The following is a 26521-nucleotide window of genomic DNA, read 5'->3' as shown; positions in this document are numbered from 1 at the left end:
TTATATGTTTATTTGTTCTCATATCTGTTTTCTCCACCAAACTGAAAGCAACTGTAGATCAGAAACTACATCTTACTCATTTTTATTTCTCCAAGACCAGCATACAATGTTGAATGAACACTAATACTTTAGTCCATATCTGTGTATTAAGGCACAACTGTGACAAATTTGCTAAGCTACTTGTGAGGGAGGCAGAAATGTCAGTGACATTTGTTGTGTCTTCTAAATGCTGGCACCATCAATACCTCTCCTGGGGTTTCATCACTCCTTTGCTGAGCCTTCAAGCCATTGCGATTTCAACTCCATATCTTTTCTCTAGAGAAATGAAGAGATTTATCTCATGTATTTCTTTGATAATTAAGGATAATTGGACTTTTACAACATATAATTTTGACCACTTATGCTTATTTAGTTGCATTGTGGAGGCAAACGATATGAATTTGGTAAGAGTCCATTTCCTTTTGTTGGCCTATTTACTCTAGTACTCAAGCCCTTAGTATATCTGCAATTAGTATCTGCCTTATAAATCAGATAATCATCAAATTAAAGGGTTTATACCAAACATACAGGAGTCCAACCGTGAACAAACTGCATAATCAAAAATTTCTCTAATGAAAGATCAAGCTTGTGGTCAGGAGGAGTAAAGTATCCAGTTAATCCCAGAAGAATGGGCAGAAGTAGGATAAGGGTAGGGACAATCTCTGGCATGTATTTATCAACATTCTTTCTGATAATAGAATGTTTAGCATACAATAGAATGTAGTGTTTAACATATAAGTTGAGTTCAAAGTTTAGATTCCAAATGGTAAATGGTTTTCCAATATTGGGATGTAATGATGGAACAAAAAAGAAAAAAGAAAAAGAATGAAGTAATACATTAGAGCCCAATACTTTTTAATCAAAATACGAGGACTTAATTATTTTTTTCCAGTAAAGTCGAGCATTTTTATAAATGGTTTATGCTCCTTGAGTAGTGCTATTTGGAAGAAGGAGGAGGAGTATTTATAAATGGAGTTTCTTCATCATAAAATATACCCTTTGGTTAATTTGTTAACATAAAATTTGTAATTCAAATAAAGTTAGTGAACTGGAACTCTCAAAATACATAGACCCAGAAGCACAATAGAATAGCCTCAGAATTGTATTTTTACCTTTCAGCTTAATTTTTGATTCTTAGATCTACTGGGAAAAGGTCAGAAGGAAAGGTAATTTGAAGTTATCCTAGAAAGACTGAATTCTAAAATACCTAGGAGAATCTCAGATTACTTCAGCCCTCTCTACTTTGCAACATATTTTAGAAAGCTGAATTCATATTTCAGATCATTGGCTTTCAAATTTGAAGTGACTGTCTGCTTTTTTTTTTTTTTAAGTATCATCTATTTTATTTTTTTGTTGTTGTTGTCTTCATAATGTGTTAACATTAAAAAGCTTTCCAGATGGCTTCTGGCTTTGAAATGAGAAAATTGAATATGTTTTTTTACTAAATATTTTCCCTTAAAAACCTGCCAGGCTGGTTGTTATTCTATAAATTAGCGAGATAAAAAAAAGGCCCCATTTGCTTTTCTTGTTTTAATCTTAATAAGAGCTTGATTTCACTGCTCAATAACGTCAAAGTAAAATAGCATCTTAAAATGGAAAAGCTTTCTTCTCCTACTCTATTTCTAATCTCCTGCCTTAGGCTACCATCATAAAGGTACCTAAGATTCTACAGAAGAGCATTTCTGAGAAATACAATGCATAAGGGTCAAATTGCATTAGGTATCCCAGATTGAAGCAAGTGGAGTCCAACTGTAATCCACAATATTAATGAGTATAAAGAAAGAATGGCCAGTAGAAGCTGGCCGCGGTGGCTCACACCTGTAATCCCAGCACTTTGGGAGGCCAAGGCGGGTGGATCACCTGAGGTCAGGAGTTCGAGACCAGCCTGACCAACACGGTGAGGTCTCTACTAAAAATACAAAATTAGCCGGGCATGGTGGTTCATGCCTGTAATCCCAGCTACCTGGGAGGTTGAGGCAGGAGAATTACTTGAACCCAGGAGGCGGAGGTTGCAGTGAGCCGAGATCACACGATTACACTCCAGCCTGGGCAACAAGAGCAAAACTCCATCTCAAAAAAAAAAAAAAAAAAGGAATGGCCAGTAGAAACCTGCATGACTGCCAAGTTCAAGACCTGGTTTGGCCCTGGGGATCTAGGAATATCCAAATGAGACAGACCTTGAACTCAGGGTTGGTTGAGTTTCAGGGTGGTGACATGAGATTTATGGCTTGAATCTCAGAGTTGTGACATGAAAAGTATTCTCTCCACTTGGAGAAGTGTTTCCTCATGTCTCCCCTTGGCTTGGGTAAAATATTACCTGTGATGATTTCACCTCCCTTTGCTCTGACTTTACGCTCATGAAGAAGTCTCTATTGACTGTGCAGCTTCCTGACATCCTGGCTTGGGGAATGGGAGGTGCCCTGGTTGGGAAATGGGAGTTCTCCAGGCACTGAAGACAGATGGCATTTCTTCTATCTTAATTGGCACTAGAGATGATGGCATCGGTCTCTTGTGCATCTGTGAGTTCATCAATCTTCCTGATACCTGTTGACTCTTGAACTCCCAAGATCCAATTTCTGGTGCAGAACTGTTATGAATATTCCAAAAAAAAAAAAAGGCTAATCTGTAGAAACCTTTGGAAGAACAAGCAGCATCTCTACTCCATCATTGTCCTTCTTCACCCCAGAGGGAACAAATGACAAGTATTTACTGGCCATCTGTTACATACAAACACCCTTCTAGGCTGTATCAGGTGCAAAAGTGGTGGTAGGAAATATCCCTTCCAGCAAAAATGTTACACTGTAACTTATTTGGTAAAAACAAGTATATACACAAGAACAATGAATAAATAAGACTCTGTGTATTTGTGTTTCTCTTTCTTTTCTTTTCTTTTCTTTTCTTTTCTTTTCTTTTCTTTTCTTTTCTTTCTTTTCTTTCTGTGTCACTCTGTCACCCAGGCTACAGTGCACTGGTGCAATCTCGGCTCACTGCAGCCTTCACCTCCCGGGTTCCAGTGATTCTCGTGCCTCAGCCTCTGGAGTAGCTGATGCCAGGCTAGCCTTTGTATTTTTAATAGAGATGGGGTTTCGCTAAGTTGGCCAGGCTGGTTTCTAACTTCTGACCTCAGGTGATCCACCCACCTCAGCCTCCCAAAGTGCTGGGATTACAGGTGTGAGCCCCCACGCCTGGCACCATACATTTATTTCTGTCTATAGATATCATAATCAAGTGCTGATCCCAGTCAGATGTGATTATAAAATATAACAGAACCCCCCAAAAAGAAGGAAATCAATATTTTTTAAGACTCACTGGAAAAAAATCTGGATTTGATTCCAGTATAAAAGCCATGTGTAAATTTAATATCCAGATGCATAAAGTGGACACCAGCAAATAAATTTATGGTTGTGGAAATATTTAGATACTTTGAACAAGAGTGGTACACCCTGAGAATTCTGTGGCTTATGAACTAATATATGCTTCCTTTGAAGATTTGACCTTTTCTTCTGCACTAGAATTATCTCCTGAGTCCTTATAATAATTTCCTTCACAACCCGTACCTATGAACAACAAATCTACATTCTAAAATATAGCACTATGGCTTAGATTCAGTTTCTTATGGGTCGAAATCACATTCTTCATGTACACACTTCTTTCCTGGAATTATGTAAAGCAGATATTATTATTATTATTTTCACTGAGACCAGAACCAGGATTTTGTAGATGTGCACCAGCCACCATTCATTCAAAATCGTTAGAGCCCTGCTATTTCCAAGCACTGTTTGTTGTTTTAAAGATACGTTTCAAGTTGGAGGGCAGAAAGGAGTTAGAGGCATGATCCTTTTCAGATAGAAACTTTTCAAGAAAAGAAAATAGTCCAGTTGTTTAAAAACCCTGGATTTTAAAAAGAGCTTAGAGAGTCGGCCTAAGTAATTGGTGCAAGACAGTTTAAACAGAAACAGGGAGTCTCACAGCAAGTTGGCTGGAGGGGCTGACTCACACATTGCAACATAATTATTTCTCAAATAACATGCAAACAAGAGTGGGCTCGGCCGGGCGCGGTGGCTCAAGCCTGTAATCCTTGCACTTTGGGAGGCCGAGACGGGCGGATCACGAGGTCAGGAGATCGAGACCATCCTGGCTAACCCGGTGAAACCCCATCTCTACTAAAAAATACAAAAAACTAGCCGGGCGAGGTGGCGGGCGCCTGTAGTCCCAGCTACTCGGGAGGCTGAGGCAGGAGAATGGCGTAAACTCGGGAGGCGGAGCTTTCAGTGAGCTGAGATCCGGCCACTGCACTCCAGCCTGGGCGACAGAGCGAGACTCCGTCTCAAAAAAAAAAAAAAAAAAAAAAGAGTGGGCTCAAGCTTTTTGGTTTCTCTCTCCCTAACAAGATAAATTAGAAAGAAATAAAGTCAAATCCAGGAAGACTTCATAGAGGTGAGGCCAGGAACTGGTTTGTAAAGAACCACGAGAATTCAGAGAAGCAAAAGGAGTAAGTGTGGGCATAGGACTTACAAAGCAATTCATTTGGGGAAGAAAAAAGAAAAAGCAAAAACCCTGGATGTAGCACAAAACTGAATGAATGATCTCTCTAAGAGATGCTATTATCAATGTGAACATGATGTTAGGATGTGTTAACAGGAACGTGGCAGGCAGCACTGGGACTTCAGCCAGGCCTTGGTCAGCTTTTATTATGTCCAATTTTGGTTTCCTGTTTGAAGAGTTGTTATAGTCAGGCTGATATTAAAAGGATGGAAAATAGGCATTGGCGTCTAGCCTAGAAAAGACGAGACTAAAGGATGACTTAATACCTGTGGCCCTCGTAGAGATAAGTAGGTTTCTATTTCAGCAACAGGAAATCTAGTTCGATAACAGGATAAATTGAGCGTGAGAGTGATTAAACACTGGGACCTTGATCACAGGATGTCACCTACTGAAGTTCTTTAGCTCTACTGCTTTCAGAGTACTGTTCACTTTCTGTCTTGTAGTAGAATTTTTATATACAAGTCTTATCTCCCTTTGGGACTGCCCTTCTTATCTTTGCATCCCCCACAGCACTTAGTGCAATGACTTGCTTGTAGTAAACATTCCAATAGTGCTAAGCGAAGCAAAGCAAAAAGGAATGTGCTGTGACAAAATAAAACTACATGGTCACCATTATAAGGATAATAAGGGAGTGTCACAACCCAAGCCCCTATTACAGGCCTAGAGATAGATGAGGCAAAGAATAATTAAGAAACGTGTATCAACACAGGCCACGAAGAACCACTGGCAGACTAGGGTGAGGAGTAAACTGTGATTTTTCCACAGCAGCCCCTACATTCAATATCAAAGGACATTACAGAGCAGCATAGTTTAAGTGAACATATTCAACATCATGGCAGAGGCAGGGGATGGGAGATGCCATCAGCTATGGGGGAAGACGATGAGAGGCCAACAGAAAGGAGGAAAGAGATGCTGCCTGTGACTATGGAAACTCCTTTACCTACATTCCTGTTCACCTTGGGATGGGGGAACAGCTGTCTAGGCCAGATTTTTTGCCTAGTTCTAAGAGTATGGAGCCTATGAATTTCTTCATAAGAAAATTTATCTCCAACAGCCTTTTCAAATGTCCCCTTTATACTACCTGTACTGTTGCCTCCCTAGTGGTAGATTTCCCTTAGGTTTATGTGAGTTTCTGTAGGAAGTGAATGACTCTGTGCATGTTGTGTGTGTGCATGTGTGCATATGCATGCATGCATGTATGTGTGTCTCTGTGTGCACATGTCTGTATGTGTGTGCATGTGTGCGTATGCATGCAAATGTGTGTGCATACATGTGTATGCATGCCTGTGTGTATATGTGTCTGTGCATGTGTGCGTATGCATGCATGTATATGTGTGTGCCTGTGTGTGCATGTGTGTCATAAGTGCATTAGGGTGTGTGCACAGTGCTTCCCACATACCTCTTTTTTCCCTAGGAAATTGTTCCAAGGTAGAAGCTATTCTTAAACAACCGTTGCAGACTCTAAAGTCTGGAACAGATCATGTGGTCCGGTCTCCTACCTCCATGAAGTAAAGTTATTTTTAAAAAATCATATTTTCTTAATAAAGGACCACCCTGTGGTAGGAGCTGTTCCTTTCTATTACACTGACCTTCCTCAAACCTTCCCAGCCCAGAATCTCTTTGATGAAAAATTAAACAATAAAGTATACAGAAGCAAAGGATGCTATGAGTAATCTCAGAGTGGCCCAGACTTTCATTTTTCCTAGTAAAAGAGTCCTGAAGCATCATCAAATTCACAATACCTATTATCTTGCTGAAGGATGACTGGCCCACTTGTTCATGGTGCCAATGAATAGTCATTAGTTCGCTTCTCAGAGACACCAGTTCTGGCAGCTGGACACTGGGTACCATTCTCTGCTATGCAGTGAAAGCACACAGGCCTGTAGGCCTCGGCAGGACCAGAACACTGTGCACAAATAACCTTTAGATTGTTATTTCTCAATCCTCTCACCTTGCCTCTCCAGCCCCAGCCACCAGGTCTCAGAGGACTCTTGGAAGCACTTGCCTGGCCCAGCCCTGCTCTGAGCTTGTGATTCACTTGTTATCTCCATGCATCTTCCCGCACTGCCTGTCTTTCATTGGCCTTTGTGCTCTTCCTGTTCCCAGAGAGTGTCTGAACCAGGTCCAAGACTCACTTCTCTCTTCACTGTTCCCATGTTGGTACCCTACCAGGTAGCACGAGTTATAACACCACTGGGTTTTACTATCACAAACTAAAGACAGACAGCTGCTTCCCAAATGCATGCCCCCAATAACAAAGGAGGGTGTGCACTGTTTCCTTTTCCCTCTTTTGGCAGCTAGGGAAATAGCCTGGTGGACATCCTGTGTACAACTGGCAATTAGCACACTTTCTGTACATGGATTCTGCACATGTGTGGAAGATCACTAAATTCTTGCTCTCCTCCATGGAAAACACTGACCAGAAAGAACCACAGATTTTTTTTTAGGTTATTCCATTTTATGAACCTATTCTGAATATGCTAAAACTATACTTGTCACCTCAGAATTGGAGTGGGGGGTTGGGGAGGAGGGAATCAGGAGGTGATAGCTTTCTCGCAGAGCTGCGACAAATAACTACAAATTTGGTGGCTTTAAACAACACAACTTATTATGTACAGTTCTATAGGTTAGAAGTCCGACACAGGTCTCACTGGGCTAACATCAAGGTGTCAGCAGGGCTGTGTTCCTTCCTGGAGGCCCCAGGAGAGAATCCATTTCCTCGCCTTTTCCAGCTTCTAGAGGAAGTTACATTCTCAGGCTCTTGGACCCCCTCTCCATCTTCAAAGCCATCACCAGTCTAACTGTCTGCCCACCCCGAAGATATAGCTCCCCTAACCACAGCTGGGAAGGGGTCTCTGATTTTAAAGAGCCATGTGATTCGTTCCAGTACACCTGGACAATGCAGGATGCTCTCGCCATCTCAGTGCCTTTAATTTCATCACAGCTACAAGGTCCCTTTTGCCACGCAAATTAACATGTTCTCAGGTTCTGGAGATTTGGGGGAAACGTTATTCTACCTACCACAGAAAGCCACTGACTTTTGTAAGTAATTGAAGAGAAAAAATTAATTGGGCAAAGTTCGGGAGAAAGAGGAGCGGCAGAATGCCTCGATACATGTTTCTGTCTCAGTTCTAGCGTGAGAAACACAAGACAAGTCAGTGTGTATTTAAGTACTCTTGTGTGAAGGCAGACATATCTCTATTTTATGAGTGTCTTATGTGCTACTTTTGTCAATATATGTTCAGTGATCATATGTGTAATCAGAGATATTTAAGTGCATATATACATAATGATATATGGAGATAATTAACTTTAAGTTTATTAAACTGTATTTACTCTATAAACTATGACTTCATTTTTTGTTTTTTGTTTTTTGTTTTTTTTGCTTTTTGGGATGGAGTCTCACTCTGTCACCCAGGCTGGAGTGCAGTGGTGTGATCTCAGCTCACTGCAACGTCCGCCTCCTGGGTTCAAGCGATTCTCCTGCCTCAACCTCCCAAGTATCTGGGACTACAGGCACCCGCCACCAACCCCGGTTAATTTTTATATTTTTAGTAGAGACGGGATTTTACCATGTTGGCCAGGCTGGTCTCGAACTCCAGACCTTGACCCACCCGCCTCAGCCTCCCAGAGTGCTGGGATTACAGGCATGAGCCACCTCACCTGGCCTATAAACTATGACTCTGATGACCGCATAGTATTTAAGCAAGAAAACAACCAAAATGTTCTAGCTAAAGTGAAGAGAGCATTTAACCTAACCCAGTTAAACTTTAAGTTGAACACAAGAGTAGCAGATGCAGTTCAGCTCCATGACACTGGGTGAGTTGTCTAAATGCTCTGTGCTTTGGTGTCCTTGTCTGCGTGTGATATGAAGCCACAGATCTCAAAGATCGCTTTCATTCTGTGAAAGTGCTCTCAATGTGTGAAGTTGACTGCTTCTCTGGCTATTTACCAAGAGAATAATCTTAACCCTACTTTGTGGAAATCTGATTTGTTCTCACTTGACCAAAAGCCAGTCCCACGAGCAGCTTGGTACCCAAGCACCAGTCTGTTTAGTACTCATTAGAGATGAAGAACCATATTCATAAGTCAAGCTGAGAGGGAGTGTCATCTCCAGACAGAATCACCACCACCCCCTCCTCAGGAACTGGAATTTGGCTGCTTTCCAAGCCGCTGCTGACCAGGCTCCATTGCCCAGCTTGGCTGATGAGATCACCGCCAGAGTACCATGGGTGCAGACGGGGCCTGCTGTTTCAACATGTTCTCCGGAGGGCTCTTGCCCACATTTCTTGGAGAGGTGTGAGCACCAAACATGCTGAACCATCCAGCCCATCACTGAGCAGGGCCGTCTCTCTTCAACCCTTTTCATTTGGTTTGCATTTTTATGTCATGCCTCCTTCCCTGGATAAAAGGGATAAGAGGAGTTTCTCAGATTTGATTTCTCAGTGGGAACTGTTTGCTTTGGAAGCCACCTACACCAATGCTAATTGAGAACAGAGCTCAGAATGGGAGCCTGAGAACTGCACCCGGATGAACTTTTTGGTGGGCTGATTTCTGTTGATCTTGTCAGAATTAGGTTGTATATGCCTGTAATACCATGATCAACTGTTTTCCAAAAGGCTGAGCAAATGCATCAGTGTCTTTTTCCTTTGACCAGTTACTTACCTTGGAAAAATTATTTGTAGTTAAGCATATAAAGTCTTCATCAGGAAAGCTACTGGGGATCCTGGCCTCACTACCCAGCAATAACACTTCTGGAACTCTCGAAGCAATCAGTGCTCTTTAATCGCTAAACAGGATGGGCTTCTATTAGAGAGATTACAGTAAAAAATAACAATCAGCTCTCTGATGATCCTGTGAGGAGGGAACGGGTGGGGAGGAGTAGATTTGGCTGAGGACAAGCCCAGACTTTCGTCACAGGGACAGACCAACGTGTTAACACAAAGGGAGAACACGGGAGCATCCTGCACCGTGCATTTCAGCCACAGATCACATGGCCCCTCCGCGGGCCCGGCCCACGCCCTGACCGCCCGGCCCAGCCAGGTCTCCGTACCTCTCTGCCCCGCCGCCCCTTCCCAACTGCGGACATGCTGGGTGGATCCGGATCGCATGGAAGACGCAGCCTGGCCGCGCTCTCCAAGTGAGTCCTCATTTTGCCTCTTTGGTTTTTCCTTTCTTTTCTTTCTTTCTTTTTTTTTTTTTTAAACAAACGAATTGTTGTTAAAAAAAAAAAAAAAAAAGTGGGAGTGGGAGGGGAGAGGAGGAGACACCAGGCAGGAAAGGAATGCAGTGAGTGTGTGAGTTTCAGACCTGTCTGAAACTTTCTGGTTTCCACTTCATGGTTGCTCTGATTCGCTGGTTTTTCTTGTTTCCATTTTAATGGTGGTTTGTGGACCATTTGCCAGGAGTTTATACCTAGGCACGGGGTTTCTGCGTTTCAAATACCAATCCATAAAGCATTGTGTTTCTAAAGGTCTGCTGTTAATTTAGACCTTAGCCCTCCATTCAGAATGATCCATTGGCAGGGCTCAGAGATTTTGGCTAAACCACACATTGCCCAATCCTTAAAGTAAACAGCCAAAGCCCTCAATATACTGACCATCTGACTAAGACAGAACAAGACCCAGAGCATATGCTATTGATCAGGGAATTGTTCAGATAACGGGCTCCAAGGGTTTAGGATCATGAAATCCTGGAATGTTAAAGCCAGAACGGAGGCCTTTAGACTCTTTGGTGCAATGCTCTCGTTCAACAGGCAGGGAAACAGAACCCAGAGGGGTAACTCAATTTACCCCAAAGCAGACAACAGTCGGTAGCCAAGCCATGGCTTTGTACTCTTCATGCAAAGGGCCATTTTCACACTGGTGTTTATGAGGTTTGAAAAACTTACTGGGTCTTGGGAAAAGGTACCGCACAAGAATTAGAACACCAAATGGCCTTTCAGTAAATCTTTTCCATTTTTGAGAGTTTTGGCACCGATTCAGCATGACAATTGTTGTTCCAGTTGTTCCAGCGTTTGTACAACAGTTAATCAAATAAACAGAGGAACTCATCAGGGTCCTAAAAACAAGACCCATGTCCATTACATTAGCAGATCTCTTGGATAACTAGTTTCTGTAAGTGTGGTTATTCACATGGGAGCGCTCAAAGGGACTTTAGAGGTTATCTGTATAGTACGGTGTTTATCAAACTTTTTTAAAAATCAAATTTGATCTTAAAGGGAATGCTATTGTGTGAAGGAGATGTTCTGGTTAAAGAGAGAAGGTTTGGGATCTAGAGCTCCTCGTCCTCACTCTACTCTCCAGTCACAGCCCACTGCACAGTTGTACCCCACTCCTCATCCCTCTTCTACCCCACCTCCCCTCCCTCTCCATCAAAACTTCCTTGGAATCCTAGGTCTCCATGGAACAGTTCAGAAACCACTGATCTCATTGAAAGCCTTCATTTCAGATGAGGAAACTGAGGCACAGGAAGGGCTTGCCCAGGGTCACACAGCTGATCCTCAATGGAGCATGGGATGCTAGGAAAAGAGCCCAGTGTGGCTGGCTGTCTCTCTTTCTCTCAACTCATGGTCCTGACACTTGTTTCCACTCCTTCATGCCTTTGGTTCTATCAGTCTCCTTTCTCTGTGTCTCCCTTCTCTGTTTACTCTGCCATTTCCTGGATTTCAACAGCTATTGCCTCTCACTGGGATGGTTGTCATTGCCTGCCATCTGGTCCTCGGCCTCTCTCTCCCCTTTCTGATCCAGTCCCCTACAGACCCCACCCTTGAAGATAAAGTCCATTCTCCTTATTACAGCATTCAAAGTTCTCCATCATATACCTTCAATATTCCTTCCCATTCTGACTTCCGCCAGGGAGAATGTTAAAAACATTGCGGGGAAATAAATAAATGATGGGCATAATTTTATCAGATTCTGCAGAAATGACAAAAGAAATGCACACAGGGATGTCGAGATTTGTAAAAAGTATAGAAGTACCTGATCCAGTGAAATAAGATCACTCACAGCTCCCCATACTCAGCATATACAAGCCACCACTGTTTCTGGACTCATTCTATTCCCTACACAGGGAATACCCTCACCCTCCTGTTTCTGACCTCCTTCCTGTTTTGCAAGGCCCTGATCAGATGCTCCCTTTCTCTATAAACCTTCCTCATTCCTCACTTCTCTCACTCTAATAACCGTTGCCCATCCTTCTTTTATTAGCTTTGTACCGTCAATCGAGGAGAATGACGAGGCAAGTCTCAATCATTTTAGGAGGTTTATTTGCCAAAGTTAAGGATGTGCCTGGGAGATAGGTCTCTGCCTTTATCAGAAGATGATTTTGAGGGCTCCATATTTAAAGGGGAAAGGGCAGGGATATTGAGAAGTACACAATTTTCTTGTAAGTGAATCTGCATTTTTTACATAAGATCACATAAACAAAAGGGGCAGAGGAAAAATGCGGGGAATCTGCATTTTACATATGACAACAGACAAAAATGGGGTAGGGCAACACTCAGATATGCATTGGTGTCTGGTGGGCCAGGGTGACTGCACTTATAAAGATAAGCTGTCCATTTGCATTGCCATGGTGAAGTTTTAACAGCTCACTAGGAATGTCCTTGTGGACAAAATATGTGGAAGGCTTGTATTGCTTTTCACCTTGTAGCCATCTTATTTAGGAACTAAAAGGGGAAGACTTTGAGTGACCCAGTTCCCAGCTTGACTTTTCCCTTTGTCCAAATGTGTTCAGGGTACCAAAATTTAATTTCCTTTCACAGTACTAAAGTTATTGTTGAACACAGCTATCTTCCCTCCCAGTAAATGGTACTTCACTTAAGGGCAGGAATGATTTTGAATCTTTGAATCTTCAGCATCCAGAACAGTGCTGATGCTCCAGAAATATTCTTTAAGTTTCCTATTATTGAGTAAATCAAACTCAGTTCACCTTAGTTTACATTTTTCATTTGAGCCGTTTGAACACACAAAACCTTCACTCCTTTTGCTTTGCTAGACTGTACTAGGTTAAATGCTGAAACAGGTGCCCAACAAAATGAATTCTAAGTTCCTTTGCATTTCCGTCAGATAATTTATCTTTGTTTCATCACCTGTAGAGCAAGATTGGCTGTGATTTTTTAATGAGGCATGTTAAAATTCCTGAATGCCAAGACCTACACAAGGGCCATGTTATTTTCAGGAGCAGGTGTGAATGGTTGCTCAGTGATTTAGATTTCAAGGTGTTGAATTTGTTCCTACCAAGATTCTGAGAGATTCTGTACTGAGAGATTCTGTCACCTGCAGTTTAATATTTTCACTGGTGCTTTTATCATTTTCCCAAAGCCTAAGGAAGTTTACTTGCAACAAGATTTGGGGTTTCCTGTAAATATTTGTTTTAGTCCATAAAGGGTTATTTTTCTTATAGAGAAGTGTGCTTTTATGTATCCTGAAGCTGAAAGTTAAAAGTTGTTTTGTGTGTGTTACATTTTCTAACAAACATGGAAGGGCATGTAAGTTGTAAAATCATGGGGTCAAGGAAACATAGGAAATTATTTAGTTCATCCCACTGTTTTCTGAGGGAACTGAATCCAAAACAGTGCTGGGAAATAAATAAATGATTGGCAGAATTTTTAAAGATTCTGCAGAAATGACAAAGGAAATGAACACAAGAATATTGAGATTTGTTAAAAGTTTAGGAATGCCTGGTTTATTCAATGTTATCAGGAAATGTAGCATTATAGTTATGCAGAATGCTAAATTTTGTTATATATATATGTGTGTATATGTATTTAGTGGAAACTCTTTGCCTTCATTAAAACAGATATTACAATACATTTAAAACATTTTCAAATTGCTAGGAGTTTTCCTTAGGAACGTAGTTTTTTAATCATGCTGTAAAACAGTGATACCTCAGGGGATAAGACTCCCATCCAAAAATGGGTCCAGTTATTATGTGATGTCTTCCATCTACTTATTGATGCTTTTAAATCTCTTCTAATACCTATTAATGCATCTGCCTCTTGTGGTCCCACTCCCTGTTCTGCTGTAGCCAAGAATAATAGGACACCCATCTGTTAGAATTACGTTCAAAGTAAAAATCAACAATCTGGTGAGAGAGGTCTTCTCTCTTACAAAGTAATGGGCATTTACATTTTGTGACTATTGGTTTGTAGGCCAAACTGTTAAATATAGTGAACTTCAAGTTTCTCTTCAAAGAATCAGTATGTCAGTATGTTCAGCTCTCTTATTCTTTAATTCTCCATTTTAAAGTTTAACTTCCCGGTTCTCTTTGCCCACTTGCTTCTAGTTTCAGTAAACAACTTTCCCACCAGTCCTAATCAGTAGTTCACATCTGTTCCCCTGGTCACCTGCTCCGTCCTGTCTCATCCTGGTCACCTGCTTTGACCTTTGACCTGAGTCACCCTTGGTCACCTGCTCTGACCTAAGTCACCTTTGATTACCTATTCCTAACCATCCTTCCCGCCAAACTACTCACCCCGCCACTCTGGCTCATACCCCTGCCCTCTTTAAAATAGCCAGTCGGAACTGGCTTAGACTGTGCAGTCCAACCCTAGCCAATAGGGAATGACACAGCAGTAGGGGCTACCTGCATCAGGAATAAGAACTCCTGCTCCTCCCCTGTCTAGGTGTGCTCTTGCCATTGTTCCATCTTCAAGGGGCACCCTTTCTGCAGAAAGTAAAGTTTGCCTTTCTGAGAAAATTGCATTTATGTTTGAGTGCCATTTCTTTGTGGCACTGGGGAACAAGCATTTTACGTTTCTAACATTGACCAATTTTGCCTACTTTTTAGTTCAAAGAAAGGTTTTAAATGATCTGGACCCCTTATCTGGTCAGGGATAAAACTGCTACTGCTGTTTATAGATTAAAAATAAGAAAGAATGGCAGAGAAATAGGTCACTGTGCTTTGCATGTATTGGGTACTCTATACATGATATTGCAGCACTGCATGAACAGTGGTGATTACGGAGGTGGTCTTGACATTCTGTATTATGTGTCTTCTCTGCAAATGGCCAGCCCACGCACATTCACACTGGTTCAATACCTGGTGGCCACAAGCCTTTCAAATCTGTTGATGCTATCTGCATTGCTATCTGCGTTTTTCCCTCTCCTTACCTTTGATCTATTGAACCCTTGAAATGAGCCCTGCCTATGCTGCTTCTCACATTCCTCTTAGCCCATCAAAATCACTTTATAGAGACAGGCCTAACAGTGGCAAGAGGAATGAGAAATGGGAAAGAGGTCCTCTGTCCTCTGGAGGCGAACTTACCCCTGGCATTTTTAACCAGACTAGTGAGGATCCGTTTCCCTATAGAAACACAGCTTCAGTTCTCCATACCAGCTTCAGACATACCTTAGGTTTAAGAAGGTGGTTGTAGGCTGGCCTGAGAGCCCGAGTACCATGTGTCATAGTGTTGAAAGTTTCAAAAGCCAATTTACAATGAAAGTCTTAGAAACAACCTCTTCATAAATGTAGTGCTGCCTGGATCTATTTCCAAGCCTAATTGAATTTTTAAGAGGAGTCTTTAGAAAATCTGTAAACCTGACTCATTTAGTCATTCATTCAGCAAATACTCATTGAGGGTTTCGCATTCTAGTGAATACTGCTGTACTCACTGAGCATTAAGAACATCAAAAAGGACAAAGCACAGGCTCTGGCCTCAAGGGTTCTGTTGTCTTCTGACCTCCCACCCAGCTTAGCATTATCTACATCAATATTCTCAGTTTTCTTTTTTTTTCCTATGACCTTCTGAAATAAATGCATTTTATTTTGTAACTCCAGTACCTATACACTATATATGTATATACATTTGAAACAAAAATTTCACAAAACAGTGCTCACCCTTGCTGTGTACAATGTCATCTGGTATTTTCTATACGATTCTATTTCATTTTAAAATGCTGGTCACCCACTAAATAGATTTCAGAAGCTGCAGATGGGTCCCAAACCGAAGTTTGAAAACCAGTGAACATACCACATGACCTTGGTATCTGGTCCCTGCCTTCAGGGCAGCTTAGGAAGCTATGTTGGCTGGTGACCACCCAGGCTGCCAGCTACATGGGTCAGCATGGAGGTTTTTTGTTTTTGTTTTTGTTTTAATTTAATTAGTTTCGTTTTTTTTTTTTGAGAGAAGGTCTCTGGTCACTCAGGCTAGAGTGCAGTGGTGCAACCTTGGCTTACTGCAGCCTCAACCTACTGGGCTTACGCGATCCTCCTATAGACGTGTGCCAACATGCCCTGATAATTTTTTGCATTTTTTTGTAGAGATGGGGTCTTGCTATGTTGCCCATGCTGGTCTCAAACTCCTGAGCTCAAGCATTCCTCCCACCTCGGCCTCCCAAAAGTGATAAGCCTCCACTATCTTGGCTTACTGCAACGTCTGCCTCCCGGGTTCAAGCGATTATTCTGCCTCAGCCTCCCGAGTAGCTGGGATTACAGGCATCCGCCACCATGCCTGGCTAGCCTGGAGGTTTAAGAGAAGTTTTTTTGGATGGGAGTCAGAGGGTGTGGATTCTGGTCTAACTCCCTCAGTAATCAGCACTGTGATCTGCAGCAAGTCGCTTCAACTTGCTATGAAGTGGAGATGCTGATGCCTGCTCTGTGTAATTTACAGGGTGAGCAAGAACATCCAGTATCATAATGTGCATTAAAGTGTGCAGAAAAACATTAAATACAGAGCACAGGCAAGTTATTATTAAACAGTCTTACTTTTACAATTTAATATCAGAGGAACAACTTGGAGGGACCATTTGTTCTTTGTAGATCTGGGAAAGGATTCTTGAACAAGGCTATAATATGATGCCACTTCATAAATGGAAATCTCAGGGTGGCATTTGTTTGTAATATTAAAACTAGGTTTGAATTGAAGAAGCTCAGCCAAGTTACCCTGGTCCCTCTTCCCTTAAATACTTTTTTCTGGTTTTATTTTTTATCTTTATTTTTTTGAGATGGAGTCTCACTCTTATCACCCAGGCTGGAGTGCAGTGGCAAGGTCTCGGCTCACTGCAACCACCACCTCCTGGGTCCAAGCGCTTCTCCAGCCTCAGCCTCCCAAGTAGCTGGGATTACAGGCATGATTTTTGTATTTTTGTAGCAACAAAGTTTCGCCATGTTGGCCAGGCTGGTCTTGAAATCCTGACTTCAGGTGATCCGCCAACCTCAGCCTCCCAAAGTGCTGGCATTATAGGCGTGAGCTACTGTGCCTGGCCATTTTTCTGGTTTTAAAATCAAGGAAGCAACTAGGTGGTCGCTGGGATTTTAAGTCATGAGCCTATTTGTAAAGGAGTGTGTTTTGCCTATTATCTGCTCTAACCCAGTAGATTTATAAACACTAATTTCTACTGTTTGTTAGACCATTTTTTATTAAAAGCAACTAATAGTAAATAAAAGCAACCACAAATAGAGATAATTTTATCAAGAAGAGTTTAAAACAGTAAACTTTTAGATCAAATATGGCACTTTCCTCATTTATCTTTCACTTTTCCTTTCGTAACTATACTAAACCTCATCTTACACAGACATTGGTTAGAACAAATGCTTCTTTCTTTTTTTTTTTTTGAGACAGAGTTTCACTCTTGTTGCCCAGGCTGGAGTGCAGTGGCACAATCTCAGCTCACTACAACATCTGCCTCTCAGGTTCAAGCGATTCTCCTACCTCAGCCTCCCGAGTAGCTGGGATTACAGGCACCGCCACCACGCCTGGCTATTTTTCCATTTTTAGTAGAGACGGGGTTTCACCATGTTAGCCAGGCTGGTCTTGAAATCCTGACCTCAGGTGATCCACCCGCCTGGGCCTCACAAAGTGCTGGGATTTCAGGTATGAGCTACCACGCCCGGCCAGAATGTTTTTTTCAAGGCCTGCTAAATTCCTATTCGTGGCCTAATCTACCCTAGAGCTGTGCCTTACAGGCTAGCTCTGCCTGCTGCATTAGCTCTTCTTTTCTCTACCTTTTCATGTCTGTTTATTGATCTTTCTTTTTTGTTTTTGTTTTTGTTTTGAGACAGGGTCTTGCTCTGTCTCCCAAGCTAGGGTGCAGTGGTACTATCTCGGCTCACTGCAGCCTCAACCTCCTGGCCTCAAGCAATCTTCCCACCTCATCCTCCTGAGTAGCTAGGACTACTGGTGCGTGCCACCACTCCTAGTTAATTTTTTAAATTTTTTTGTAGAGACGAGGTCTCACTGTGCTGCCCAGGCTGGTCTCAAACTCCTGGACTCAAGAGATCCTCCTCCCCTGGGCTCCCAAAGTGTAGGGATTACAGACATGAGTCACCACACCCAGCCTGTTTGCTGATCTGTTTTTAAAAGGAATGTCTACATTCACCTTTTCTAGGACTCAGTTCTCCAAATCACTCTACCTTTCACTTTGTAAGTAACAGTGGGAAAAATAAAATAACAATAAAATAAAATAAAAACAAAACTATATTCACCCCAAAGAGAAGAAAATAATTGACCCCTTTTGCCCTTTAAGAGTGAAAATATTCGTACACAAATCAGCAATGCCCACCAAAGGCCACTGCTCACCAGCTCTTAGTATAGTTTCCAGAGAAAACATCCAAAATGCATAAAAGTTAAGCAGTTTTTTATACCCAGCTTTAAGCTGATTTCATGACTGTCGTATAGCTTCTTTGTAGATACTTTCTGCAGCTGTTTCATGAATGTCATGGTATGCCTGCTAATTGAATTGAAAAAGACTGAGTTCACACGGCTTTTGAATCAGTAAGCTGAAGCCCAGAGGAGTTAGGTACACTGGACTGGAAGCAGAAGGGAAGGCTTTAAAGAGCAGCTGATTGTTCATATTCACTCATAGCTGCACTGCAGGTTGCACAAAAGAGTCTCAGCACCCCTCCTGCTAGCCAGGCCTAGCCCTCGCAGCACTAAATGGGTACATTCTTGACAAATAAGAAACTGGGGCCCGATAACGCTGATTCCCACATCTGTATTTAGATCCCACTCATGACTCAGTGTATGACCACAAGCAGGTCACTTAATGTCACTGGCCTAAGTTTCTCCATCTGTTAAAGGTGTCTATTGTCTGTCTTATAGGTGTAAATGAAAGGAACTAGCTATGCAAAGTACAGAAACCACAGTGGATGCCTGATCAGTGTGACATTTCCATCGTTTCCCTTTCCCTCTGAACACTCCCCTCCCCAAAGACCCATGAAGAGAAATGGCATGATATCTTCTCCCAACAAACTGATAGATACCGGGCTGAAATCAGCGGAATTCAATTTGTGATTGGCATGCATTTATTAAAACATCCTTCCGCTTTCAGGAAAATTAGAGCTCTTTATTTCAGATGGAGTTATCTCATTGGCTTACTATTTAAAATGAGAATTTGTACCACTATACGTTGGCTGACTGTGATGTTAAAGGAAACTTGCTAAAAACTGATTTTTTTTTTTTTTGCAAAATATAGAATTACTACTTTTCTTGGTGGGCCTAAACCAGATTCAGTGCCAAGAGGGAAGTAGGAAGAAGTAGGGTTTTTTTTTTTGCCAGCAGATGCCACCAATCTTGAAGTATTCTGGACAAGTAAGGAGAGCATAAATTAAGACCGTTGACTTCAAAATCCAGATAAACTTGAATCCAAATCCTAGTCCCATCATTTTATCAACTATGTACCCTTGAGCGAGTTACTGAATCTCTCTGAGTTTCTCAGTTGATTCATCTACAAAAAGAGGAAGATATATGTAAAGTGGCTAGCACAGTGCCTGGTGCTTACTCAGTGCTCAAGGGTTGGGAATGGGGGGAACGTACGTGTTTAACAATAATTATTGCCATGAACTGGGTGCGTAGGAGATGAATCTGGGGGAGCTTCTGGGTAATCACAAAAGCATGAGTGACTGTGATGAGTTGTATTAGTTTCTGAGGGCTGCTTTGCTTGTAAATTACAAAGTACCATGAGCCAGGTGTCTTAGAACAATAGACACTTACTGTCTCACAGTTGTGGAGGCTAGAAGTCTAGAATCAGGGTGTCAGCAGGGTCATGCTCCCTCTGAAACCTGTAGGGGAGGATCCCTCCTTGCCTCCTGTAGCTTCTGGTAGCTCCAGATGTTCCTTGGCTTGTGCCAACATAACTCCAGTGCTTCCATAATTTCGTATGGCATTCTCCCTATGTCCCTTAACAGAGGCTTCGCTCTGTCTGTGTCTGTGTTTGTGTCCAAAGGGCACCAGCCACACTGGATTAGGACTCATCCTAATGACCTCATCTTGATTACATCTGCAAATACTCTATTTCCAAATCAGATCACATCCTGAGGTACTGGGGGTTAAGACTTCAACATAGTTTTGGAGGTGGAGGAGACAGTTCAACCCATCATCTGAGTGTACATACTTCTAGATTAAATGCAGCGAGCCTGGGCATTACCTCTACATTCTAGAATCGGCTGAGGTCTCCACACATTGGGCAAATTTCCTGCAACCTAGGGAGGCCTATTGTGAAAAATGATATTGTGATATTGGTTAGCTTTCTAAGTAAATATTTTCTTGTCACAAAACAGCAAAAGTTCCCTAGACTCAAGCATAGGCAGGGACTTTCCTTTGAACCTCACTGAGTGAAGGGCAACCAGGAAGTGTGTGTATGTCCATTCACCCCAAAGGAAACAGCCTTGCATCATAGATTGAGCCATCCCAGGTCTACATAAGTTCATACCATGGGCAATATTTTTCCTACTTGCTCTCCCTTTCCTGTATACATGTTCAAATGTCTGACATTAATGAAACATTCAGTGTGATCCAGGGAAGTATTATGAGTCTGTTTTTCCTGAATCTGAAGGTTTTGGGGCTGGGAGGAAGATCATGTAAACCACCCCCTACTCCCAGGGAATGGAGTGGCTTTGTGATCCAGCTACCCCTTGGAGCCTAGGGAGGCTTACGTTTCATGAGCCCACCTCGGAGCTACAGGGAAATCTCCATCCAAGATCCCCAGATACCAGAGGACAAAAGGAACACAGCAAAGGGAAAAACTGAACATCCAAAAGAATAAATTTACAATCTGCAACAGAAGGCATCTGAAAAAGTCAGGTGGGCTGCCACTTCAGTGTAATGAACCACTCACCTAAATAAATAGTACAAGGTGCTAGAAATTGTTGAAACATGATTATTAACAAAGTAGAATCCTTTAATCCTTAAACTGACTACTGTATTCCTTTCCTAGGGCTACCTTAACAAAGTATCACGTACTCTGTGGCTTAAAATAACAGATTGTCCTTCAGTAGGTGAATGGATAAAGGACTTCAGTGGATGAGTGGATAAATAAACTGTGGTGCACCCAGACAACAGAATATTACTCAGAACAAAAAACAAATGAGCTATTAAGCCATGAAAAGACATGGAGGAAACATAAGTGCATATTACTAAGTGAAAGAAGCCAGTCTGAAGAGGCTGCATGCTGTAGGATTCCAACTAGGTGACATTCTGAAAAAGGCAACACTATGGAGATGGTAAAAAGATCAGTGGTTTCTAGGCGCTAGGGCAAGAAGGGAGGGATGAATAGGCAGAGCACAGAGGATTTTTGGGGCAGTGAAAATAGTTGGTATGACGCTACATTTGTCCAAGCCCATAGAATGTACAATGGCAAGAGTGAACCCTAATGTAAACTATGGACTTCGGGTGATTCTGATGTGTCACTGCAGGTTCATCAGCTGTAACAAATGTACTACACTGGCAGGGGATGTTTATAATGGGAGAAGCTCTGTGTGTGTGAGACGGAATATATGGGATGTCTCTGTATCTTCCTCTCAATTTTGCCGTGAATGTAAAACTCCTCTACAAAAATAAAGTCTTTAAAAATAAATAAATCACAAGTAGGGTTGGTTCCTTCTGAGAGCTGTGAGGAAGACTCTGTTCAACGCCTCTGTCCTCACTTCTGGTGGTTTGGCAGCAAGCTTTGGCATTTCTTGGCTTGTAGATGCGTCACTCCAATCTCTGCCTTCACGTGGCCAAAACTGTCTCCCTGTGTCTCTTCTTAGCATCTGCCCTCTCTGCAGGTCTGTCTGTGTCTGAAACCAAATGTCCCCTTTTGATAAGGACATCAGTCATATTGGATTAGAACCCACCCTAATGACTTCATCTTCACTCAGTTATCTCGGTCAAGTCCCTGTTTCCAAATAAGACCACATTCTAGGATACTGGGGGTTAGGTCGTCCACATATCATTTTTTGGAGGACACAACTGAACGCATGACAAATACTGAAAGATTTTAAAATTTTAATATGTGGTTTCATAGTTTAATTCATAAGCAGTAAGTGGGATAGGCCAGGCGTGGTGGCTCACGTCTGTAATCCTAGGACTTTGGGAGGCTGAGGTAGGCGGATCACCTGAGGTCAGGAGTTTGAGAACAGCCTGGTCAACATGGCGAAACTCTGTCTCTACTAAAAATACAAAAATTAGCCAGGCGTGGTGGTGTGTGCCCGTAATCCCAGCTACTTGGGAGGCTGAGGCAGGAGAATCATTTGAACCCAGGAGGCAGAGGTTGCAGTGAGCCAAGATCATGCCATTGCACTCCAGTTGAGCTACAGAGTGAGACACCATCTCTAAATAAATAAATAAATGCAATAAGTGGGATAATTATTGAGTACATTTAAAATGCCAGCTGGCCATGCATGGTGGCTCACACCTGTAATCCCAATACTTTGAAAGGTTGAGGTGGGAGGATTGCTTGAGCCCAGGAGTTTGAGGCTAGCCTGGGCAACATGGTGAAATCTCGTCTCTACGTAAACTAAAAAAATTAGCTGGGCATGGTGGCACACATCTGCAGTCCCAGCTATTGAGAGGCTGAGGTGGGAGGATTGCTTAAGCTGGGAGATTGGTGTTCTCACCACTGTAGTCTGGCCTGGGTGACACAGTGAGATGGTGTCTTAAAATAAAAATTAATAAATAAAATGCCAGCTGGCTGAAGTTTGTTGGGGCAGGGAAGACAGCTGGGTCCTTCCCTCACAGGTAAATACCTGTCTAAAACCATTGGGTCTAGGCAGCTTTTGCTGCTTTGTGATCAGGAAGTATTCGCTTCTTAGAAAGCTAACTAATCTCCCTGCATCGAGCTCTGATCCATCAATTCTCCATGAAGTCTGGGTATTAAACCAGCCCCAAAGAAGAACAGAAAAGGGGATTATCCTCTTCCACTAAGACACATGCCTTTTCTGACATGGGAAGATAAAGCTCTCTGATGATAAATTTCCAAGTACATTTTAATGAGAAATGACATGGATTAAGAAAGAGATAGAGAAAATAAGAGATGAAAGGCATTCCATTTATTGGACATTTTTAGCCACAGTTCTCCTTGTATACCCCTCAAAAAAGAAAGAAAAAGTAGTCAACAGGGAGGAACAAGGGGTCACAAAAAGGAGATAAGAATTTTCACCTACATTTATTCTGCATTTCTCAGCCTTCTGTGGTGTTACTATCATCAGTGAAAAGGCATTTAAGATCCTTAAGTTAGAAAAATCTTTTCTGCCCAATTCCCCACTTCTTGTTTGGAAACAAGAACATGCTCTGCAAGACCTGTAAGCACAGATTTAATTTCCATCATGATGATGATGATAAAATTATAAAAATGGTGAACATTCATATAGTACTAACTATATGCCAAGCTACTGTGCTAAGTACTGTGCAACTATTAGTTCATTCAATCCTTACAACTCCACTATGACTTCAGTGGTTAGCTAATGTGTTACCTCCATTTGCAGATGAGAAAAATTAGGCCAGAGAGGTTCACTCAGTTGCCCACCTCCTCTCGGCTTGGGTGTGTGTAAGACTGGTGCCTGGTTTTTGGCTCCAGGCTCGCTCCTGGTGGCTCCCCTGGTCTCTCCAGCTTAACATGTAATGAAAGTTATTCCCTGTGTTTTCAGAGCTCTAACCGCTAGTCTTTGAGTGGGTGAATCTGGCAGCAGCTATATTATTACATCAGATCCTGCTTGATGAGCAAACTTCTCCTCCTGGAGGAGCAGGGCAAGAGGGCTGGAGAGGAAGGATCTAGCAAGAGACTTTGAGTTCTATAACTCTTTCCGTTAAATAACTAGCCCAGGGGTCTAAGTACTGCTTTACAGGCCCTAAAAAGAGGTCATGAGTGTACCTCTTTCCCCAGCAGGAGACATGGACTTCCATATAACCAGCCAATTATCTAACTCCATTAATATTCTCACATGACTTTGTATGCCAATTCAAGGAAAAGAAACTCGGCATAATTTTGGACCTCTCTCTATATATTTTTTTTTTGAGACAGAGTTTTGCTCTTGTCACCCAGTCTGGAGTGCAGGGGCACGGTCTTGGCTCACTGCAACCTCCTTTTCCCAGTTCAAGCGATTCTCCTGCCTCAACCTCCCAGGTAGCTGGGATTCAGGCACCCACCACCATGCCTGGCTAAATTTTGTATTTATAGTAGAGACAGGGTTTCACCACATTGGCCAGGCTGGTCTCGAACTCCTGACCTCAGGCGATCCACCCACCTCGGCCTCCCAAAGTGCTAGGATTACAGGCGTGAGCCACTGCGCCTGGCTGGACTTCTCTATATCTTAAGTTCTAACCCCTGCCCTTTCAAAGCCAGAGAACTGAGACCTGGAAAGAAATGAATGGGCTTTGCTGTCGTGTAAAGAGCCCCGACTTTGGGGTTGGCCGGGTGATGGCTAAAATGCTGTGTGTGTAATCCTGGGCAAGTGATTTGACTTCTCTGTGCCAGGTTTGCTCATCTAGATTGTAAAATAGAGCAATCATGTCTATTCAGTGTTGTTCTAAGGATGAGATGAGATGTATCTGCCTGGCACCTTGTAAGTCCTGCACAAATGCAAGTTATCACTGTTAAGTAAGCTTCACTATCCTGTAAAATAATTTGTTTGTTTGACTCACTTATTCCAAGTAAGGTTGGCTGGACGTGTACATTCTTCTTTATTTAAAATTATCAACGTTAGTGTTCATTTTTAAATAGACAGTGGCTATGATTTTTAGGTTTTTAGCCTTACAAATGATAAACCTAGAACTTCAACAAGGAGTAAAATTGAGCAGGTTAGGTATTCCTCACTAGCAGCATAACCCCAGAAGGGTGAGGTGATTCCTGGGGCCTCCTGTAGTCTCCTAGCGGCCCTGATACCCTTTGGTTAGGGGTCCCTAGGGGAAGTTGAGGACTTAAATTCTCTCTAGTAGGCTTCAGAGCTCCTTATTTGAGCGGAACTGTGACATCTTGGAGAAAGAAGAGAACACCACCAGTCAGAAAAGCCCACAATTGTAGTGGTGTCCTCGTTCTGAGTACAAGTCACCTAACTCCTCTGAGCCAATTTCCTCAACTATGAAATAGAAATAATAGTGCCCGTCTCACAGATACTATAACTATGAAGATCAAATCAGATCGCATATACATGATGAAAGTGTTTTGTAAAAAGTTGCCATCTGTTTTTGCTTGGATGGACCTGAGTTCATGAGTTGGCTCTGAAAACAGCTTACCATGAAACAGGATAAGATTAGCAGGACTGCCATGCTGACACAGATCATAACAGGGAGATGTCTCATTTTGACTTGGAAGCTGCACTAATATCATTGGAAAAAAAAAAACCTGGTTTAACTGTTGGTTGGTACCTTGTGAGAAGAGGAAGAAGGTGGTAAGAACTAAGATCAGAGCATAGTAGAGAAAGTAGCCCTGTAAACAGAGGAGAAGCAGAAAGACAGAAGGGAGGACAGAGCTTTTATTTTGCTCCAGGCTAAAAAGAAAAAAAAAAAAAGCACATTACAACTCTATATTCAGGTGTCTGTCCCAGGTCCTAGAACTGGAACAGACCAACCAAGCCCAACCCTTCTTAAAAGTAAGACTAGGTGCTTCCTGATTATATATTCAACTCCCTGGGAGCATGCAAGTAAAATTTCCTTGATGGCATTTCTAAGTTTCAAACATATTCTTCCTAAAAATGCATTGACAAAAAATATTAGGATTATGTTTTTTTGGTTTGACTTTAAAAAAAAAAAATTGTTTTCCAAACCATAATTGTGGCCTACCCCAAATGGATTCTCCTCCCTACAGTGAGGATTTCATTTTTCCAGTCCCCCCGCCTTTTCATTTTTGATGAACTACACATGTTGTGGGAGCCACTCGTGGGCCCTCAGACACGAGCAATCCCTCTGGCCGCTGCCAGTGTCCTAATAAGGGAATGAGCAAGCGCCTATTGGTGAGGGAAGGGGAGTCAGGCGGTGGATGATATTTTTGCTGATTGAAGAGGATAAGGTGTGGTTTGGCAGGTATCTCATTGGTTTGGCTGGCTCCAGACCTAGGTTTTTTCTCTTTTTTCCGTTTGAATTCTGTAGAACAGACTGCTAAGAATTGTTTTTTTCACAGATGTCTAACTGAGCCTTAGGAATATCGTGCTGACACAGTTTATCTATGTTGAAAAAAGACAGGAATTTGGGGTTGTATGATGTTTTCATTAAAAGAGGTTTGAGGTTAGAGGTTAAAATCCTCTCGGTCACCAGGTGATGAAGGTGATATTGGACTTGATCAAATTTAGTCATGAAGAGAACAAGGGATATATCATTGGGTATATTTAACAAATGTTTAATAAGTTTTAAACATTTATCTATGCAACAATATTAAGTAACACCTACTTTTGCTTATAAATATTTATATTCTCCAGTTTTAAAATAATAAACAAAAAGAGCCTGGCATTTAGGACCATAGTGATGCGTTGCTCATCTATTTCCTGTCTGATCACTAAATGCCTGCCAGTGACTCCTCTCTCTGCTCTATTTTCTGAATGACTCGACACTGCCTTTTAACTTAACTGCATCTGGTCCACAGTGTTCTGAAGTCACTCATTATGCATCAGTGTTTCTCACATGAGCTGCACGCTGGAATCATTTGGGGAGCTTTAAAAAGTTCTAATGCCTGGATAAGACCTCGAGCAGGATTCTGATTTAATTGGTTTGAGGCATGGCTGGGCATCAGGATTCTTAGGCATT

General features: G+C 42.1%; 2 protein-coding genes across 12 annotated transcripts in view; one reads left to right on the top strand and one right to left on the bottom strand.

The window, feature by feature from the left end:
• LOC105471446 (caldesmon 1) overlaps window positions 1-26521 on the top strand; it is a 236598-nt gene that overhangs the window by 147251 nt on the left and 62826 nt on the right. The window contains exon 1 of one of the 11 annotated variants that reach the window (XR_011621950.1): window positions 9476-9724. The exons of 9 other annotated variants lie outside the window; for them this stretch is intronic. Coding sequence is in view for 1 of the 2 variants with exons in the window: in XM_071094472.1 (XP_070950573.1) it covers window positions 9672-9724 (53 nt within the window). In the remaining variant the exon portion in view is untranslated. Of the gene's footprint in view, window positions 1-9475; window positions 9725-26521 lie in introns of those variants that run through there. One more of the 11 variants, XM_071094472.1, reaches the window with a different exon arrangement.
• The window catches only part of LOC105471445 (uncharacterized), a 99988-nt gene continuing 75823 nt past the window's right edge, over window positions 2357-26521 (bottom strand). Inside the window, exon 4 of the mRNA XM_071094124.1 lies at window positions 2357-2626. The gene's annotated coding sequence lies outside the window, so the exon portion shown is untranslated. The remainder of the gene's footprint in view (window positions 2627-26521) is intronic.

The sequence above is a fragment of the Macaca nemestrina genome, chromosome 4, assembly GCF_043159975.1.
Source record: "Macaca nemestrina isolate mMacNem1 chromosome 4, mMacNem.hap1, whole genome shotgun sequence".
NCBI classification, from domain to species: domain Eukaryota; kingdom Metazoa; phylum Chordata; class Mammalia; order Primates; family Cercopithecidae; genus Macaca; species Macaca nemestrina.
The sequence above is the reverse complement of the archived record's forward strand: the minus strand, read 5'-3'. Positions and strand labels throughout refer to the sequence as shown.